This window comes from Zeus faber (genome assembly GCF_960531495.2).
Source record: "Zeus faber genome assembly, chromosome: 7".
NCBI lineage: Eukaryota > Metazoa > Chordata > Actinopteri > Zeiformes > Zeidae > Zeus > Zeus faber.
The window spans coordinates 4,838,970-4,857,881 of NC_137203.1; the positions used below are offsets into that span (position 1 = coordinate 4,838,970).

General features: G+C 43.5%; 2 protein-coding genes across 4 annotated transcripts; one reads left to right on the forward strand and one right to left on the reverse strand.

Annotated features, from left to right (window-relative positions):
* Positions 1 to 1,844: 1,844 nt before the first annotated feature.
* On the reverse strand, positions 1,845 to 5,995 carry spring1 (SREBF pathway regulator in golgi 1). Of its 3 annotated transcripts, none has more exons than XM_080004610.1 (6): positions 5,885 to 5,980; positions 5,277 to 5,411; positions 5,014 to 5,170; positions 3,460 to 3,611; positions 2,921 to 3,034; positions 1,845 to 2,522 (listed from the first exon to the last, which is right to left on the reverse strand). In XM_080004610.1, the coding sequence occupies exons 2-6, from the start codon at positions 5,370 to 5,372 to the stop codon at positions 2,439 to 2,441; spliced, it is 603 nt and encodes a 200-aa protein (XP_079860736.1). In that variant the 5' UTR covers positions 5,373 to 5,411; positions 5,885 to 5,980; the 3' UTR covers positions 1,845 to 2,438. The 3 variants fall into 3 exon arrangements, with proteins under 3 accessions (XP_079860736.1, XP_079860737.1, XP_079860735.1); XM_080004611.1 differs by having other exon boundaries at positions 5,882 to 5,918; XM_080004609.1 differs by having other exon boundaries at positions 5,277 to 5,995.
* Positions 5,996 to 6,107: 112 nt separating this feature from the next.
* rnft2 (ring finger protein, transmembrane 2) lies at positions 6,108 to 18,232 on the forward strand. The gene is made up of 10 exons (XM_080003648.1): positions 6,108 to 6,218; positions 6,386 to 6,454; positions 7,002 to 7,513; positions 7,904 to 7,980; positions 9,533 to 9,633; positions 9,943 to 10,096; positions 14,120 to 14,269; positions 15,718 to 15,783; positions 16,188 to 16,289; positions 17,979 to 18,232. The coding sequence occupies exons 2-10, from the start codon at positions 6,408 to 6,410 to the stop codon at positions 18,111 to 18,113; spliced, it is 1,344 nt and encodes a 447-aa protein (XP_079859774.1). The 5' UTR covers positions 6,108 to 6,218; positions 6,386 to 6,407; the 3' UTR covers positions 18,114 to 18,232.
* Positions 18,233 to 18,912: the final 680 nt, after the last annotated feature.

Consider the following 18,912-nt stretch of genomic DNA (forward strand, 5'->3'; position numbering starts at 1 on the left):
GTTCAAATCAAACTGACGCAGGATAGATGTCAAATTTCTTACTTTTTTCAAAATAAAATAATCTTTAGGATTTCCACTTAAAGCAAACTGATTTCTTTATTTTTCTATTTTCAGGATGCTGCCAATGGAAATGACCTCCCACTCTGGTCCCCTGGCTTCCCTGAGCTGCGTACCCCTCGGAGAGTGCCCCTCCCTGGGGCCCAAGTGCAGTGTAGCCTGTCGTTCATGGCCCGAGCCCTAGACGATGTCCTGGAGGACCAGCGGAACGACCTGAACCCTGAAGACGAAGTTCTCCACGCCAAGCTCAAGGAGGCCATCCTGGCTGTGCACATGCTATTGTGCTGCGTGAAGGAGGCCCTGGGAGGTCAGTGCCTCCCGAGGCCGACTCCCCCCAGATTCCCCAGAGACGGCTTTGAGAGGAAGTCGTGGAGCCACACGCTGCTGGTGGACTCCAGAGACTTCCTCGCCTGGCTGGAACGCTTTGAGTTCCTGGTCCAGGGGTCAAAGGTCGCGGTGAAAAGCCAAATCAAAAGACGTATAATCCAGAGAGATCTTGCTGAGTACTTTAAGGGAAGCAGATATATCCTGTAAAGGTCGACGAGCTTAATTTGATGTGCAATGTTGTGGCAAGTTCAGGGAGGATTTTTTTGTTCTAGGAATAGCATCAAAAGACTTGGGATCAGGGATCAAATAATCATCACATTTTAGTTGCCTTTTATTCTTTTTTTGTTTATTTTATGCTACTATCATAGTGGTGTAGTGGCAATTGATTGGCATTGAAGTTGGAAAAAATAAAAATGTACGTACTGTTAATTTTCTTTAACCCAACTGATGGACTCTCACCTAATAAACAATCTATGTATTGCAACACTTCTATCATTCCCCTTAATTTATGACTGCGGAATCTATTGATTTTTCAAAAAGATCGCAATTTGCTCAAATAATTGCAATCATGATGATGATGATGACGATGTAATAATTGTGACAGCTCTGCTTTTAGATTTGGAAATGTGAATACAAATTACGTTTAATTTGTGAAATTAATTCCTGAAATAATTGTTTAGAAATATAATATCAGCGTACCTTCAATACTAATAATAATTCAGTATTTTAACACAAAGAAGACATTGTTTGAAATATTTTCTTCCAAAATATATTTAATCAACAGTAGTTATGCTTCAAAAAATTAAGAGTTATTTTGAGGCAAAAAAAAATCCCACATGAAAGCAATTAATCAACTTGCCAAAGAGGGAAATGAGTCGGGGCTACGATACGTTTCCTAATTACAACACAGAATTTGTTTTCTCTGCCATCACAATGATTAATTGTTTTGCTCCGGCCATCTTTCCCTTGTGAGAGCTCTAGTTTGCCTGAGGTTGAATGAGAAGCTAATAAGAATCATCTTTAGGGAGCCACCGGTTTGGACTTCAATACGTGCAATTTGTGGACAGATGGACAGAGCGCAACAAGGCAGATAAGGGCGTCAAACTCTCATCACAGAGACGGCCGGGAACAACCGCACTCTACCAAAGATTTATGTGATCCTTCTCCCTGTCAAACTAAATTATTAATTAATATTCAATCCAAATTTCATAATTTTCGGATGGTTCCCCAAGGGTCTTCTGCTTCATAATTATGTTATCATCTAAAGGGCTTTGGATTTTTTTTTTTTTTAATCCATACCTTTGTTCAAGCATGTTACAGAGATTTCATGGTAAAACACATTTCCTACTCTAACACATTAGGTACTTAGTTATGGATGTTCACTCAGCTCCACCAACGGATCCATTCTAATAATACAGATCGTTACGCAAATTTGCAGTGGCATAAAAAGGAAAAATGAATGCATCTTCAAGATATTTATTAAAATCAGAAATGGCTTTATGGTCCTTTTTACATAAATTCCTTGACTTAACACGTAAAACACAAAACTGCCAAAAAACAACACTGCATAAATTATAATACAATTAAATTCACAGTAACCTTTGTTAAATAGCTATTCCATATGCATGCATTACACACAGAAGTTGGGATACATTCCTTTTTGTTTTGTTTTGAAATGTACAGCCAAAAATAAAACAAATGTCAATGTCTTAAAATGAAGTCTACTATGTTGAATGTTATGGAGACTGATGAGCTGCCTGCTATGTAGACCTGACGATCATCACCGATGAATCCACGAAACCTAGTATGCACTTATGAAGTGTATATAATCATAGCGTATAGAGTATTTGTCCGTTTGAGGCTTGTTTTCGTGCCCCGGTTATTACCATCTCTATATTACAGTAATGCAAGATTGTCCAAGATGGCACAGATTTCAAAATATGACCAGAACGGACTACGTTTCTTCTTCTCGTCCCTTTAGGGGTCCCACAGGAGCTTTGTCTTGGCCCACTGTTTCTCTTGTACGTCCTTTACCCCAGATTAAAGTCAAATACTCATATTGGAAGAAGCTCTGGAGGACTTTCTCCATAGCAGTACTTTGCCTGAGGGTTCCGGTAGGTATTTTCATGTTGCACACTCTGAAAGGAAATAGAGGGGGGAGATACAGAACAATTAGGCCAATGTATCAATGTATGTGGATGGTACTATGGTATTATAGTTAGGTAGCTTGGTATTTTGATATCCCAAATCCAATTAAGTTATGTATTGGTTCCTGCGGGAAAATTTAGTTTACTATCTCAGTTAATAGTAATGATTCCAAACAACAGTATCAATTATTTAATTAATTAAATGTTGCTCTCAATAGAGTGTTCTCGTGATGACATCCTACACCTCAAAAATACAAACTCACCTTCTGGACTACAAAATATGATGTTTTTTTGTGCGTTGTTCCAACAATTTGGTCTATAAAATGTTACTGCAGACAAAAAGAAAAGTGTCCTAATACAGCTCTTATGAAGTATTGCAAAATACACACTTGGGAGGAGGTCCTACACTTGGCCAGGCACAGCTCAAAATGGTCCTCGACCGCAGTGAACAGATTCTGGAAGCCCTCGGCTGCACGATTCAGGAAGCGCTCGAGGAGAGGTTGCTGAGACAGAGGAACAGAGACAGTGTGTGTGTGCGTGTGCGTGTATGTGCGTGTGTGCGTGTGTGTGTGTGCGTGTGTGTGTGTGTGTGCGCGCACACACACACATGAGGCCCCCAGAGCAGATTCTAATCAGTGATTTTTTCTCTACCATGATCATTGCTCATACTGTGAAATCTTAAGATAAGGGTAAAAGACAAATCGGATGCTATGCACTTTGAAATCTTACCTTTAGAAGTACATTTCAGACAGCAGTCACAGTAAAGGACGTTAATTGTCGTTTTTGTCTACTTTATAACACTATCATAGTGTTTGCTAATAATACAGGAATATGATTGTCAAATCTCAATATTTTAGCCAGCCCTAGTGGCAACATAAGCAGAAGCCGTCCCTCAGAAAGGTACAGTACTGAAGCTGTTGAAGAGTACCTTGTCTGGCTGGAGGCAGCATGACACACAGTACTCGTAGATGTTACAGCAGCCATTGGCCAGGCAGCTTTTACAAATGTACTGCCTGGAGCTGGGGGCATTGAAGTTGCAGCAGCCGTTCACCAGCAGATCCTTCCTCTCACAGACATAACCTGCAACACATTAACCCAGGCACCCAGATAAGCATAAGTAGTGATTGATTAAATGGTAGAGAAGATTTCCCAACACTAATCCAACAGTGTTGCACGATCACAGGAAACTCAGAGAAACTCGAGCACTGCAGCTAAATAAACTGTAACTGTGGTCTAATTTAAGAAGAAAAAGCTAAACTCAAGTGCAATTAAGGGTCATTTTCATACTTCAGAATATACATTATGACAATGTGTGCTATATAATCAAAAGAACAATGTTTTTGTACTTTTTAGATTCAGCTTTTTCTTTAAAACTGCTAAAGAAACATGTTACCGTGGCTTGAACATGTCTCAAGGAGCATTTGAGAATACGCACAACCCAAAAAACCTGATACCAAGAGAAATTTCGAACACAGCAGTATGTTATTCTGGATAAAATTACAATCATTGTTGAGTGATGATGCCCAAATAACTGTTTCAGTATATATATATATATATATATATATATATATATATATATATATATATATATATATATATATATACTGTGCAGTACAAGTAATGGATGGGGGGTGATACTCTGTGTTTAGAACAATGCCCAGATACTGACACCGCTATTCTGCCTGAGACAGCAGGGCTCATCTACTCATACCCATGAAATGCCCCCAAATCTAAATCTGGTACTAAAGTAATGTGATATAGGAGCATTGAGCACCAATTGTATTACTCTCTTTTACATTGAAAGTTTAATGTTACCTCTAATTTTGTTTGAACAACGCAGTGAAATAATCAATGACTGCAAATAATAAACACACAGTATGAGTGTGAGTCTTCAAAAACCTGGGATGTTACCAATATTCGAACCAAAATCTCAATCTAAATCTCATGATTCATATTGTTACTCAGAACTGGTAAGTACCCAAGAGTGATGCCTCATACTCACTATAAGTTCAGGACTGTATCAGCAATGAAATAATATATATATATAATATAATGGGGATGGTAGCTCAGGCGGTAGAGCTGGTGGTCTAGTGATGTAAAGGTTGCTGGTTCGATCCCAGGCTCCTCCTGCTAGCATGCTGTAGTGTCCTTGAGCAAGACACTTAACCCCTAATTGCTCCTGATGGCTGCGTCCGTCGGTGTTTGAACAACTGTAAGTCGCTTTGGATAAAAGCGTCTGATCAATGACTAAATGTAAATGTAATAATAATAATAATAAAAAATACAAATAAATAAATAATATTGTCCCATGCCGGGGCCAGAGCCGACGCTGGGACCAACTAGCAACAAAATTGAATCAATAACCACATAAGCACAACGGATCCCAAAATGCTCAGAGAAAACAGTGTTGTGAGCCATTTATGACACACAACATGATGTTGTGGTGGAGCCCTGCTGGCTGGCTAGTGGCCACGTTGCTCACCAAGCTCATCTGTGAGCAGCGTCTTGCCCTGGATGGAGTTCCGGCACTGAGTGATCTGACGGCTGCTGTTGCCCAAGTTGAAACGGACCTTCCAGGGGATGCGATGGTCCGAATCCCTCACCTCCAGCAGGGTACGGTCACGTATGGTTCTCTCCTCCTACAGCGGACATACAAATGGAGGAAACTTAACCCTGTTGGACCAAAAGCAGAGTTTGTATTGTACCTTTATCTAAAATAGTCGTACGTAAAGTGACTTTGCGTACCTGTTTGAGTGTACTGGTGAGGAAGTAAATGAGGGAGAGTCCAAACACGACACCCAGAACCCAGCGTTTTCTCAGTAAGCGCCGCAGCACCATCATGACATGGCTCTCTCAGAGAGGCGTCATTGTCACTGGCCACTAAAATAATAAAATAATAATGTCTGTCCAACCGCAGCAGGCCTGAATAGCCAGGCTAAAAAATCGACTATGATATGGATGGGTGAAAGGTGATGTAATAATCTATCTGTCTAACTATCTGACCAGGCCAAGGTTTTGCAACCTAGTAAATGCAGCTGATCTTCATTGTGCTCGAACACAAGGGAGGCACATACATACTATGCATAAATACTATGAGGCAAATGTATTCTAGTTTTAAAGCAACCTAGGTGGGCTAACCCATTTTAAATTATTATACGCCGTTAGGTAAAACCGGTGCCTTGCACAAGGAACTGTGCTCTGCAGACGCACCAAACGGACTAAAGACGGACATAATGCACTGTACTGAACAGGCTCGGACAGCAGGTGCTGCTGGGTTAGCAAAGCGGCTACACACCGTTAACCTCAACTTGCAATCTTAATGTAGGCGCCAAGCGAAACCAAAAACAAACCACCATATTCACGACTCGGTCCGTTCCAAAATAAACGATTCAGAACTTCCAGGAACGCCATAAGCGGTTGAGCGGCGTTATTTCACCCCACGGAATCTGTCACCAGAACGCCATCACAACAAACCCCCAACGCGGAAGGGGTTCGTTGCGAGGTCGGCAGCTGATTGGCCGACAGCGTCACCGACGTCATAAAGCCGGAAAAGGAAGCGGCCGGCTGCCTGTCCCACCCATCTCCCCCAAACGACAACAACGAAGCCTCCCCCGTGTAGCTTTAGCAAATGAAACCAGCCCGAGTTATTAGCACCAACGCGATGAAAAAGATCGGAGGATAACTCGGGTAAACTGAAATGTTCCGTTTTTAACGGCGCTCACTCCGCCGAACCCCGAATTGGAGACACAAACACGTCGGGATAGCATATATAGCTTAGCATAGCATTGCATAGCAGTTCCATGGCGGCCACTCCCACTGGCGCAGCGCTGATGCTTGTGTCCCTGAATCCGCAGGACCGGACCATGTGGTGATGCCATGCAGAGGAGACACAGCAGCAACACGGATGGCATGCCCCCTGAAAGGTGGGGACACACGGGCCTTTGAAGTCACTTCCAGACAAATCCTAAACCAGTGGTTCTCAACTGGTCTGGCCTCAGGTTTCAGATTTGAGATAACAACCCCCATGTTTTCCACTATGTAAAAATGACTCTAGTCAACAATGAAGTCTCAAAGTTTGTATGTACATGCTCTTGAATGTACTTAAAGTACTTCATATCCAGTGCCCTGATATAACAGAGCCTATATATTCCATAAAGTACTACTGAACCTTTTTTTCTGCAGATGAGTGCTCACGCAGATCCTGATTAACAATTTTTAATACAATTGTTTAGGTGCTGTCATTGTCATTTACAAGGATATGGACTTAATGAATCATTGAGGAGCAATTCCATAACAGGAGTTTGATAGAGCCTGTTCCTGATTACAAATAATGTGTAATGTGACTGTCTTAGAAATATCTATGCAAATATTTATTTTTTTGCGTTGAGATGTAGTGAAGTAAAAGTCAAAACTCCACCAAACTGAATATATATAAGTGAGTACAAATACTTCTCTCCTTCTTCTCTGCAGGAGCCGTAGCCAAACCCTGGGATCGGAGAGCAGCCTTGATGAGGGCGGTGTGTTTGACTGTCTGAAGCCCGACTCCCCCACCTCATCCCAGCAGCTCTTTTCCGGCCTTGTGGGTGTCCCCTCCGGCTCCGTTTCCTCTGCTCCCTTCCAGGCCGCCGGCCTTGTCCTGGGCTCCCCACCGGACGTTTTCATCCAGATGACTGCCTCGTCCAGAGAGGAAGGGGGTGCCCACCACTCCGAGGGCGGGCCTTACCTCCCTCGGCCCCCCCAGCACCACCATCACCACCACCACTTCCACCACCAGCCCCTGCAGCACAGGACCTCCTCCCTGCTGCAGCAGGCCACGGCGGCGGCCGGCGCAGAGAGGCACAGCTCTAGGGAGGAGGCCCCGGAGGATCCGTCCACGCCGGCCCCGGCTCTGTCCGAACTGAAGGCAGTGGTCACCTGGCTCCAGAGGGGCTTCCCCTTCATCCTCATCCTCCTGGCGAAAGTCTGCTTCCAGCATAAGCTAGGTGAGCACACGTCATGCTGCACTAGGGCGATTATTCAGCTGTGATGGTTATCTTTAACTAAATACATCCATTTTATATTGTTGAATGTATGTTAAACATACAAAAAATGAACAAAATAGTGACAGAAGAGTTTAACTTGAGTCGCCAAAGCCCAAAAATTTCTAAAAGAGAAAATGTCAACACTTTAGAGTTCAAGAGCACAAACAGTAATATGTAGTTTTTGTCACATGGCCTAATTTACTTTTCTGAATGTTATGTCGCAAAAGTGTTTCTGGGATACTTCAGGCTAGATTTGTTCGAGGGTGGGATTCTTACTTTTTTTTTTTTCCTCAATCCAGCATTTTTTTCCGTATTGTTACGTCTCTTTGAGTTGTGTCCTCTGGTCGGCAGGCATTGCCGTTTGTGTGGGGATGGCCAGCACCTTTGCCTACGCCAACTCCACGTTCAAGCACCAAGTGTCATTGCGGGTAATGTGTCACATTAATTTAATGAATGCACTAGAGTGAAGAGTTAGTCAGCAAAACTGAACAGAGGTTGGGGATAAATATCTTTATGATATCAATATTGTGATTTGAGACTAGATATCTTCTGGGGTTTTGGGGTCAGAGTTGAATGGGGGTCTTTATGGCTTCTTCTTCTTGTTTCGGCTACTCCTGTTACACCAACCACCTGCATGTCCTCCCTCACCACATCCATAAATCTTCTCTCTGGCCATCCTCTTTTACTCTTGCCTGGCAGCTCCATCCTCAGCCTCCTTCTCCCAATGTAACTCTCATCTCTCCTGCACACGTGTCAATCTGGCCTCTCTCACTTTTCCACCAAACTGTCTGACCTGAGCTGTCCCTCTAATGTGCTCATTCTTAATCCTGTCCATCCTCGTCACTCCCAATGAAAACCTCAACTTCCTCAACTCTGCCACTTCCAGTTCAGCCACCTGCCTTTTAGTCAGTGCCACCGCCTCTAAACCGTACAACATGGCTGCTCTCACTACCATCCTGTAGACCTTCCCTTTCACTCTTGCTGGAACCCTTCTGTCACAGATCACTCCGGGCACTCTGCTCCGCCTGTACTCTCTTCTTCACCTCTCTCCCGCACTCTCTGCTGCTTTGGATGGTTGACCCTAAGTACTTGAACTCCTCCACCTCCGCTCCTTGCATTCTCAGCCCCCCCCCCAGGCACATGTATTCTGTCTTACTCCTGCTGAATTTCATCCCTCTTCTCTCTAATGCATGCCTCCACTTCTCCAGGCTCTCCTCCACCTGCTCCCTACTCTCGCTACAGATGACAATGTCAACCGCGAACATTGTAGTCCACGGAGACTCCTGCCTGATCTCACCTGTTAACCTGTCCATCACCACTGCAAACAAGAAAGGGCTCAGAGTTGATCCTTGATGTATCCCACCTCCACTTTGAATGCCTTCCTCACGCCTACTGCACACCTTACTACTGTCTGACTGTCCTCATACATGCCCTGTACCACTCTTACGTACTTCTCTGCCACCCCCGACTTCCTCATGCAATACCACACTTCCTCTCTCGGCACTTCCTCTCTCCTATCATACGCTTTCTCTAAATCCACAAAGACGCAGTGCAACTCCCTCTGGCCTTCCCTGTACTTTTCTATCAGCATTCTTAAAGCAAACATTGCATCCGTCGTACTCTTTCTTGGCATGAAACCATACTGCTGCTCGCTGATCCCCACCTCTCCTCTTAACCTAGCCTCCACTACCCTTTCCCATAGCTTCATGCTGTGGGAAAGGATAGTGAAAGGGGGGGGGGGGGTTAAGGCTACATTACATTAAAGAAAGGCAGTTGTCTGAGCTAATCAACACCCCTATGTGCTTGGTCATAATGTCCACATTACTGATTATCCACAGTATCATCAAATGATCAATATCAAGGTATTCGATTTGGTGAACATGGCCCATCCTACTGCGAACCGTTCACCACTGTTCTTCCTTCAGTTTATATACATTATTTAGTGACATTTTAATGAATGTGTTTTAATTTCCTCCCCAGGAAGGACGTTCTGTGTTTGTTGCTCTGTGGGTGCTACTCTTCCTGGCAGGGAACATCGTGTATCTGTACTATACCTTCAGCCAAGAGGAGCTTTACAACAGGTTAGAAAGTTGTTATTTTTGTATGTATAGTATTTTTGTGCTGTGCATTAATTTCATTTTTCACAGTCATTCTCTTTGTGTTGAATGTGGAATTTCATTTTACTTTTCCGTTCCAATTCTTCATGTAGGGATCGTTCCTGTTCTTGTCTTTTTTCATGTTCTGTGAGTATTTTTTTGTTGATGTCACATTCATTTCCATGTAGTTTGTTATTAAGTTGTTATTAATTCATGTGTTCATATGCTACCACTATTTTCCCCTTTTATTCTATCTGGTGACACTAAGTGATTATATAACCCTATCTCCTCCAGCCTCATGTTTGCGAAGCCCAACATCAGCAGCTTTGACTTCTTCGACCTGATCTGGGCTGTGGGCATCACTGACTTTGTGCTCAAGTTCTTCACAATCAGCGTGAAATGCTCCGTCCTCTTCCTCCCCAAGATCCTCCTGGCCTTCAAGTCCAGGGTAGGATCAACAACTAACTCTGATCATGGGCAGTTGTGAAGGGTGGCTTTTCATCTTCAATAATTGTTAGTTGGGCATTAGATTCCATTTTCAGTGTTCATGTAGAACTATTTGCCTCTTTCCAGCACTGAGGGGTCCTCCTGCAACCCAGCGGTTAATCATCCTTAAATTTTAGTCGGAAGGAGGGACAAAACAGTCAGTATGATATTTCTATGATGCAAGTAATACTCAACAAAATGGACATTTAAAAAAATATATATTACAAAGTTTGAGATGGCCTTTTAAAATACTGTGACGATTCTCTAACAGCTCGGCAGGCTGTCTGGAGGTAGTGAACATGTGATACACTCACTGTCTCTTTTTCCGTTCGTCATTGTTCTTTGGATATAGAGTACGTTTGGGGAACTCTCCTGTCAGCACGATGGTCCCTTTAAACAAAATGAAAACACTAAATGGTGTCAGCGGCAGCAAGTAAAGGAAGTGCCAGCGGGTCACTGTGTGACACCATTTGGTATTCATGATGTTTTAAACGATTATTCTGGAGAGAGGTTGTGACCGGGTGTCAGTGCTGGTGGTACGACCCAAGGCAGCAGTGCACGCACGCACGCACGCACTCACGCACAGGCTAAAGGTTCCATACAGGTGCTGCTAAATACTTGTTGGACGGGGTTGGATTCGATTTTTCCACTGAGCTACCTAGCAGAGCCAACACAGCCTGATGCTGAGCTCATTCCTCCTCCAGGGGTATGCAGGGGTGAGGTCATCCCCTCGGCAGGTGGATTATTACCAGAGTGCTCTGCTCTCATACACACACACACACACACACACACACACACACACACACACACACACACACACACACACACACACACACACACACACACACACACACACTGGAAGTCCCCTGGGGCTTGTACAGCCTCGGGGAGTCCCAACTTTTGTCATCGCTGCCTCTTTACCTCCGGCTCTGTGAAGTCACAGCATCAGCCGTTCCACCTTGTTAGGACTTCTCGTTAGGACTCGATAATGATCGTGCACAAGCAGCGCACGCAGTCGGACTCTGCACAGGCCGTAGTACGCACTTGTGAAGATGGGATCACTCTGTTGTGCAACAGGGTCGACCCTGTCATTCACGATTATCACTTATCGTTTTGTCAGTGGTGTGATATCATAATGAAATGAAGACATCCTCATACGTGATGCGCAGATTTTGGGTCTAGATTAATTTTCAGTTTGAGATATTACCTAATATTTATCATGATATGAAGGAGGGGAAGGAGGTCTGATCATTTTGGTCTGACATCCTTCTTTACATTGTACTTTGTAAGCACATGTCTGGCTGTGTATAAAACTCCCTATTGTCATGACAATACTCTGCACCAGGGGTTCTCAACCTTTAACCCCAAATTCTTGTGACAACAGCATTAAGTAGCATGTAAAAGTATTTAGGCCAATTAGCAACAGATCAAGAATCTTTCCGAACTTTTAAAACTGACATTACTGGTAAACGGGCAGATATTCTCCACCAAGCCAGCCAGCACCAAGGGGATGGTGGCTCAGGCGGTAGAGCTGGTGGTCTAGTGATCTAAAGGTCGCTGGTTCGATCCCAGGCTCCTCCTGCTAGCATGCTGTAGTGTCCTTGAGCAAGACAATTAACCCCTCATTGCTCCTGATGGCTGCGTCCGTCGGTGTTTGAACAATTGTAAGTCGCTTTGGATAAAAGCGTCTGCTAAATGACTAAATGTAAATGTAAATGATATTCCACCTTGCATATTAGGAAACTGTTTCATGTGAATTGCATTGACTACTTTTATTAGATCATGAAGCATAGGAGCTACAAATTGATTATATATAATATATTATTTTTAATTTGAAACTAAATAACAAAATCTTTTATTTAAATATATATGAATCAACTATCTATATATCAATGGAAATATCCTGTGAACCCATTTCATCTCACCCCAAGGATGACACTGAGACTTAAAACCACATTGCCTCTGCATTTTGGCCATTGTTATTACTCAGGAGCATTTTTCTGTTTCATTTTAATAGTTTGGTCTTATTTTTGCACCATCATCTGTCAGTTCACTTTTGACTTCGCTCCAGGGAAACTAAATTATTCGCGACCTCTTAAGCGAGTTGTAATGAAAAGCAATTTCTGCACCCGAGGGACGTTGCACAACAGGCCCAACAGTCGCACGCAGGTTGTGCAGGAGTGCCGGGTGTGTGTGTGTTTATCTGCGGTGAAGAGGAAGGTTGAGAGATCGGACAAAGTAACGGAACCAAAAAATGCAGACCCTGCTGCTGTGTTGCTTGCCCAAGCTGCTTGGCTCAGGTCCAAGCAGTAGATTTGACAAGGGGGGCGGGTGGGGGGGGGGGGGTTGTCCGCTGCGTGGGCGAGATGGGCACGGTGGGATACGAGGCTGAGGGACAATAACTGAGATGAAGGTCTGCCTTCCCTCACAGCAACCTGTCTGCTCGGGGCTGTTTACCCACAGTCATTAGTCTTTGTCAGCTCACATCCAGGAAGTCATTATGCACGCCGAGAGCCAAGGCGGCCGCCCGGGAATCAAGTTGGGTGTTTTATTCCTGCATCTCTGTTTTTTTTCTTTTTTTCTTTTTAAACACTTCCCCCATCCTCCTGGAGTACTGGAGTTCTTTACGGTGTCGGGGACATATTCAGAGGTTCGTTTGGACTCTTTTTGGTGAAGCGAGAGGAGGGGTGTTCTTGTGAGCCCCTGCAGGGCGAGGCTTAAAGTGGGTTCTGGGTAGCAGGTGGAAGGGGCGGCTGCCAGTTTCCCTCGCAGTGCGCTCAAATTGCCTCTTCTGTGAAGCTGCGCAGCGCTGGACGGCAGCCATGTTTGGGCTGGAGGCTTCATCACCGCTCCGCTCCTGACTAGATTGAGGAGAGCCTGGAAGCTCTTTCTGCTTCCTGGACAGTCAGTGAACAGATAAATAAACTGAATTTACGGGATATACCTTCACTTAAGAAGGTCTATACTTTTCTTTTCTGTCTTCATACACCCACCTACTCAACAGGTTAAACCCTGGCCAATGGTAGGCCACACATCAGTGCTAATTGGTTCTTTTGAATAAATTTGAAGCTTAGCGATGACCTGGAAAAAAAAAAAAAATAGACCACATAAATTGGACCATTGGTTAAAAACGAAATGCCACTCCTAATGTCCTCGGGTAAAATTTGGTTCATATTTCCCTGATGTCCCGCCACGTTGTGTTCTCAGACACATTGTGCTAGTTGTGCACGTTCTGCCAAAGTGCTGTAAATTTTAAACTAGTCAAGCATATACACATCTGTTGTTTTGCCAGTGAACACACAAGCAGTTGGGTAAAAGCATATTGAAAAAACGTGAAGGTCCCTCTCCCGAGCCAGTGTTTTCAGGGTTTGTCCGTTCTGGGCTTTTGTAGAAGAAACATGGGTCAGTGCAACTTGGCATCCTACGTGAAGCGTACCTATGTAGATAAAAAGGCTCATTCTAAGGTAACAAAAAAAAAATCTTATTTTCATTACACAAATTAAAATATAATTATGAATATAATATTCAAAGTCTGTTCCGTGAATTCTGCAAACTGCCCCTTTAAATTCCAGCTTTACCTCTTTTCTCCAACTTCTTGTCACAGATAGACATACTATTTTGTTCAGAATTCGAAGATAAGTCTACTGGTGTCTTTTTTGTGTTCTTTGTGTTTTGTCAGAGCTGCATATCAAACTGTGCCCGTCATGCAATTTTGTGGAATTAAGCGAATCCCAGAATGCATTTGTCTGAGATATTGTTGTGAGAACAGCCAGTTCCAATCGACATTTGCTTCAATGTGTGTGATACGAGGCCTTTTAACAGGTTGCATCGAGCATCTAATCTCTTTCTGTGTGTGTGTGTGTGTGTGTGTGTGTGTGTGTGTGTGTGTGTGTGTGTGTGTGTGTGTGTGTGTGTGTGTGTGTGTGTGTGTGTGTGTGTGTGTGTGTGTGTGTGTGTGTGTGTGTGTGTGTGTGTGCGTGTGCAGGGGAAGTTCTACCTTATGATTGAGGAGCTGAGCCAGTTGTTTCGGGCCCTGGTGCCGATCCAGCTGTGGTACAAGTACATCATGGGAGAAGACCCTTCCTCCAGCTACTTCCTGGGAGCCATGCTCATCATCATCTACAGTCTATGCAAGGTGACACTGTAGTTTGTTTTTGATGTGTTTAGATATTGGGATGCCACTTTAAAAGTATAATAATGGAATAACTTTTTAAAGGGTCAGGGGGAAGATCCCACCCTCATCACTCCCAGGGCTGTCGTGGTTACAGAAATGTTGCACTACCACGGTATTGTGAAACCAACCATGGGGCCCTGCAGGCAACCGCCTCAACCGCGACCACTAACTTTTCTAAGTTTTATGGGGCTTTTCCCATTTAATTGTAGCCTGTGTGTATTTAATGTTACTAAATTCATAATAATAATGAAAATACGGTGACTAGTGGTGCTGCAGATATTGCAGAGCTCCGCAGCTCATATCAGAGCGCTCTCTTCTCCAAACAAATCCCCACCCGCCTTCTCACAGCCCAGTGACAAGCCCAGTGGCATAGAGAAATAGCTAAAATATACAAAATTTCTACATGGGACAGCCTTATCACTCCTGCTGTGGAATGATAAGATAAGACAAGTTTGACTCGAGATGACCAGTCCAAAAATGCCTCTCAGCGTCAGGCATATTTGGAAGCTATAGCAACAGGTTATTTCCAATGGTCAACACGGGGGCTATTTGAGTTCATATTGCCGATTATTTACCAACACAAAAATGATCCTAAAAAAAGATTTTGTCAAGGGCCCAAACTTAGAGAACTGAACAGGAAGTTGATTCAGGCCATGTGTGACTCAAGTGTAACAGCCCAGTGAAGCACTTTCTGAACATATTTCTGTTAAAGTGGAAATCCGTAACATTGTCTGTGTTGGGCGGGATTACATGACAAGTCCCAGATTTTCCTTGGAGACCACAACTTTCCCAATGGAAACAGTTACTTTCTCTGGTGGCGCATGGTGGCAGACCCTGCCACCATTGACACAAATAGCATATAGAGGAGCACATACACAATGCAAACACATTGAATGGCTGTTTTTTTAAATTGCCAGCTCAAAAACAGTTTCAAATATATTCATATTCATATTTCAAATAGGGGTCTTTTAACAAAATAATCTTTAGGATTACCAGTTTAAAATTACCAAACAAAAGGGAAAAGAATATAATCAACGCAGCGAATGGACAAATTATAGCCTTGCAAGCTGCTTCGTGGACCAAAGCAGCTAATTAATTCCTGTTGTGTGTAGTTTAACTTTTGTGTTTGTGGTTTCACTAATGTGTATGTGGTTTCACTAATGTGTATGTGGTTTAACTGATGTGTATGTGGTTTAACTGATGTGTATGTAGGTTAACTGATGTGTATGTAGGTTAACTGATGTGTATGTGGTTTAACTGATGTGTATGTGGGTTAACTGACGTGTTTGTGGTTTAACTGACGTGTTTGTGGTTTACCTGACATGTATGTGGTTTAACGGATGTGTACGTGGTTTCACTAATGTGTATTCATGTTCATGCAATGGAACTGCATTTCTTCTTCTTTTCAGTCCTTTGACATCTGCGGTCGTCTGTCCGCCATTCGCAAAGCCCTGGGCATCCTCTGCAGCGCTCAGGTCAGACGGGTGTGTTGCAGTCGCACCATTATCAATATCAGTGAATCAGGATTCCTGTTCATACACATATACATCAATACATTAAAAAAGGAACTATGCATTTAAAAGTAGTTCACACGACTTTATATTTGACTGGGTCTGGTTAGGTCCTGTGTAACACCACATACAACAAATCTTTATAAAATACAGAAAGATTTATCGTAAATAAATGGAAGTTTCTTGATTAAATTCTGCTCTTTGCAGGCCGGGTTTTGTTGGCTCGTTTTTAAAAGGTGGGAATATCAGAGTGTGAGACAGTATCTGATGTCAGCAGCATGGTCTGTTTGAACGCTGCTTCACGTCCCCAAAACCTCCCATAAAGGCAGTTAAACAAGGTAACTTTAGTTTCTATTGTCCTTCTCCAGAGTTTCGGCGTGAGGGCCAGCAGCCAGCAGTGCAGCGAGGCCGGCGACGTCTGTGCCATTTGTCAGGCAGATTTCAGGGACCCCGTCGTGCTTCTGTGTCAGGTGGGTACGGATCAATTAAACTGATACAACTGTTGATGATTTCAAACAAAACATTAAAATACATGAAGGGAGAAGACATCAACTACTGATGCAATTCACCAGAAAATGATCAAATACAATAGAAATTAAAGCTGCGAGCAGCTCGGAGTGCAAGTGTCGGTGGGACCCGATTAAGCGGCGAGGAGGAGTTTGCTAAAGTACAGAGCGTGAAAATGACCAAAAAAAGTCACGTAAACAGTGTATTTTTTTCGAACATGATCACGAAAACTCAATCGTTTAACATTTTTTTAATCGTGAAGGCCTCCTGTAGACACTCGCCAAGTTTGAAGTCGATCCGATAAATCGCCTAGGAGCAGTTTGCGAAAGTACAGAGCATGAAAATGACCCAAAAGTGACTCAAATTGCGCCTTGAATCCAATATGGCAGACTTCCCGTAAGGTTTCGGAAATGGCGGCAATTTTTTTTAAGTCTAGTGATATTACATATGTGTACCGAATTTCGCAGGTTTTCGTAGGAAAAAAAAAAGTGAATGGGTGCATTCTGTGGGCTATAAAGAAATTAATAATAAAACCATTAAATGGTTAATGATAAAATCAAGTCACAGCGATAATCAATAAAAAGGGCAGTAACTTCTGCCAAGAGTATCCTGTGTACTGTGTACGGTAGGGTTAGAATTGGACTTCCCATCGCTGCTCACTGACTTTGTCTATAATGAGGAGTTGTCAAATGAGACGGCGATATTCATGTTCATCGTGTGGTTCTTTGACTTAAAAAAAACAAAAAAACCCTGCTAATATGAAAGAGTCCGTGGTCGCTCTGTGGTGACATTCAGAGCGTCACAGGAAGGGGAAAATGTTCTGTGTCGATGTGATGATAAGGTGCGGGCAGTGACACATCATCGCAGAGTGCTGCACCCAGAGATTTGGCTTTGATAACGCTCTGAGGTGGCATCCTGGCCTCCCCGTAGTCATTTCCTTCTCAAACCTTTTCTCTACTCGCGACCCACATGGAATTCTCTTTCCCCCTGTTTTGTTGCCAAGGCAACACATATTTCGGGGGGGCCCCCCCGTGCAGACTTTTACTCCCCCCCGTCTTTAATCTACAACGATAACGCAGGTGTTTGCGTTCAAAATAGCGTCTATTGAAGTTACCGTTTCTGCAAAAATACGAAATCAATCCCAATTCCGAAAACAGAAATGTCATAAAATAAATACAGAAAAATAAGCACTATTGTAAAAAATACATTTTGATAATACGGCTTTTTGTACTTTACTCGCACATGTTCTCACTGTCCGGGTCAGAGACTGGGGTGTTCTCCGTGGTGTTTTTTTTGACAGGGCGGTTATTGATCGACTGTAACTTGTGATGGGGGAGTTAGGAAGCCGTCAATTTTGTGTGTACAAATAGAATTTCTTGAGTTCATTAGTTGTTTTTGTCATTTTCTATGTCTTTCAGTGTTTTGCTGTGTTTTTAAAGTAAATATTCCCTGCCATCTCAAGGCAACCCTCTGGGGCCCTCTAGTGGGTCGGGACCTCCCGGTTGAAAAATGGCTGCTCTACAGGGCGTGTTTCGTGCCGTTCACTCAGGACCATCATGTTCACTGTGTCCCAGTGGCGGTCTCACCGGGATCCACATACCCCACATACCCCACATGCTTCTGACCCCCGGGCTTCCTCCTCCCCCCTCCAGCACGTGTTCTGCGAGGACTGCCTGTGCATGTGGTTCGACCGGGAGCGCTCGTGCCCGCTCTGCCGCTCCTCCGTCATCGAGAGCCTGCACTGCTGGAAGGACGGCACCACCTCGGCCCACTTCCAGATCTACTAGAACTCGCCAAGTCTCCGCTGGGGATGCGCGTCGTCCCGCGTCCCACAAAGGCTCCGCCACGCCAATGACGCCAGACGTTCCTGACTAAAGAGTTGTGTAAATAGACTGATTGTATGCGTGCTTCAGCTAAAGGTTGGGTTTCGGTTTGTTGTGGCCAAAGTTTTGAAGTTTATTTATATATATATTTTTTTTCATCATGGGGCTATGAGTGGTTGGTTGGTGGTTTCAAAAATTGCATTTAGATATTGTTATAATTTAATAACTGATAATATCTAGTTGATGGCACTTTTTGGTGACGCACTGTTGCAGCCGATGCCCTAAGTTGCTTAAAAAAAAAAAAATGCTTTTGCAATGTTAATAGACTATTAATAAATGTTGATAATGGGGGTTTTGTTCTGATAATGTTTTATGAAAACATTCAAGGTTTTGAGTGAGTTATTGCGTCGCCCCAACATCGACATCCTGTGGACTGTTTAAAGCACGACAGATCTTCATCAGGACTCTTGTAAATGAGACCTTCCTAACTTAATAAAGGTTGAATAAAATAAGTATTATGAAGCGACCTGACATTTGGTGGGTACCCATCTTTTTTTTCTTTTACTTTTCTGTCATTTTATATTGCAGCTCGTGTTCAATTTATGTCTTTGTTTCATTCCATTAAGTTCCTTGGGGGGGGGGAATGAGACGCTGGCTGTTTATGTGACGTGTGCGCTGCGCCCTGTGGAGGCTGCCAATTAAATTAGGGAGAAATGAAATGACAATTGAAGACGTTTGTCTCAGAAAAGCTTTTATTGTCTGG

What these genes read in the sequence shown, in the direction of transcription:
- spring1 (XM_080004609.1), bottom strand. Translation starts at nt 5,372, where the DNA reads ATGATGGTGCTGCGGCGCTTACTGAGAAAACGCTGGGTTCTGGGTGTC. An exon ending in TCACCAGTACACTCAAACAG is followed by an intron (nt 5,171 to 5,276) that starts GTACGCAAAGTC and finishes TGTCCGCTGTAG; the next exon opens with GAGGAGAGAACCATACGTGA. An exon ending in GCTGCCTCCAGCCAGACAAG is followed by an intron (nt 3,035 to 3,459) that starts GTACTCTTCAAC and finishes CCTCTGTCTCAG; the next exon opens with CAACCTCTCCTCGAGCGCTT.
- rnft2 (XM_080003648.1), top strand. Translation starts at nt 6,408, where the DNA reads ATGCAGAGGAGACACAGCAGCAACACGGATGGCATGCCCCCTGAAAG. An exon ending in GATGGCATGCCCCCTGAAAG is followed by an intron (nt 6,455 to 7,001) that starts GTGGGGACACAC and finishes TCTTCTCTGCAG; the next exon opens with GAGCCGTAGCCAAACCCTGG. An exon ending in CCGTCGTGCTTCTGTGTCAG is followed by an intron (nt 16,290 to 17,978) that starts GTGGGTACGGAT and finishes TCCCCCCTCCAG; the next exon opens with CACGTGTTCTGCGAGGACTG.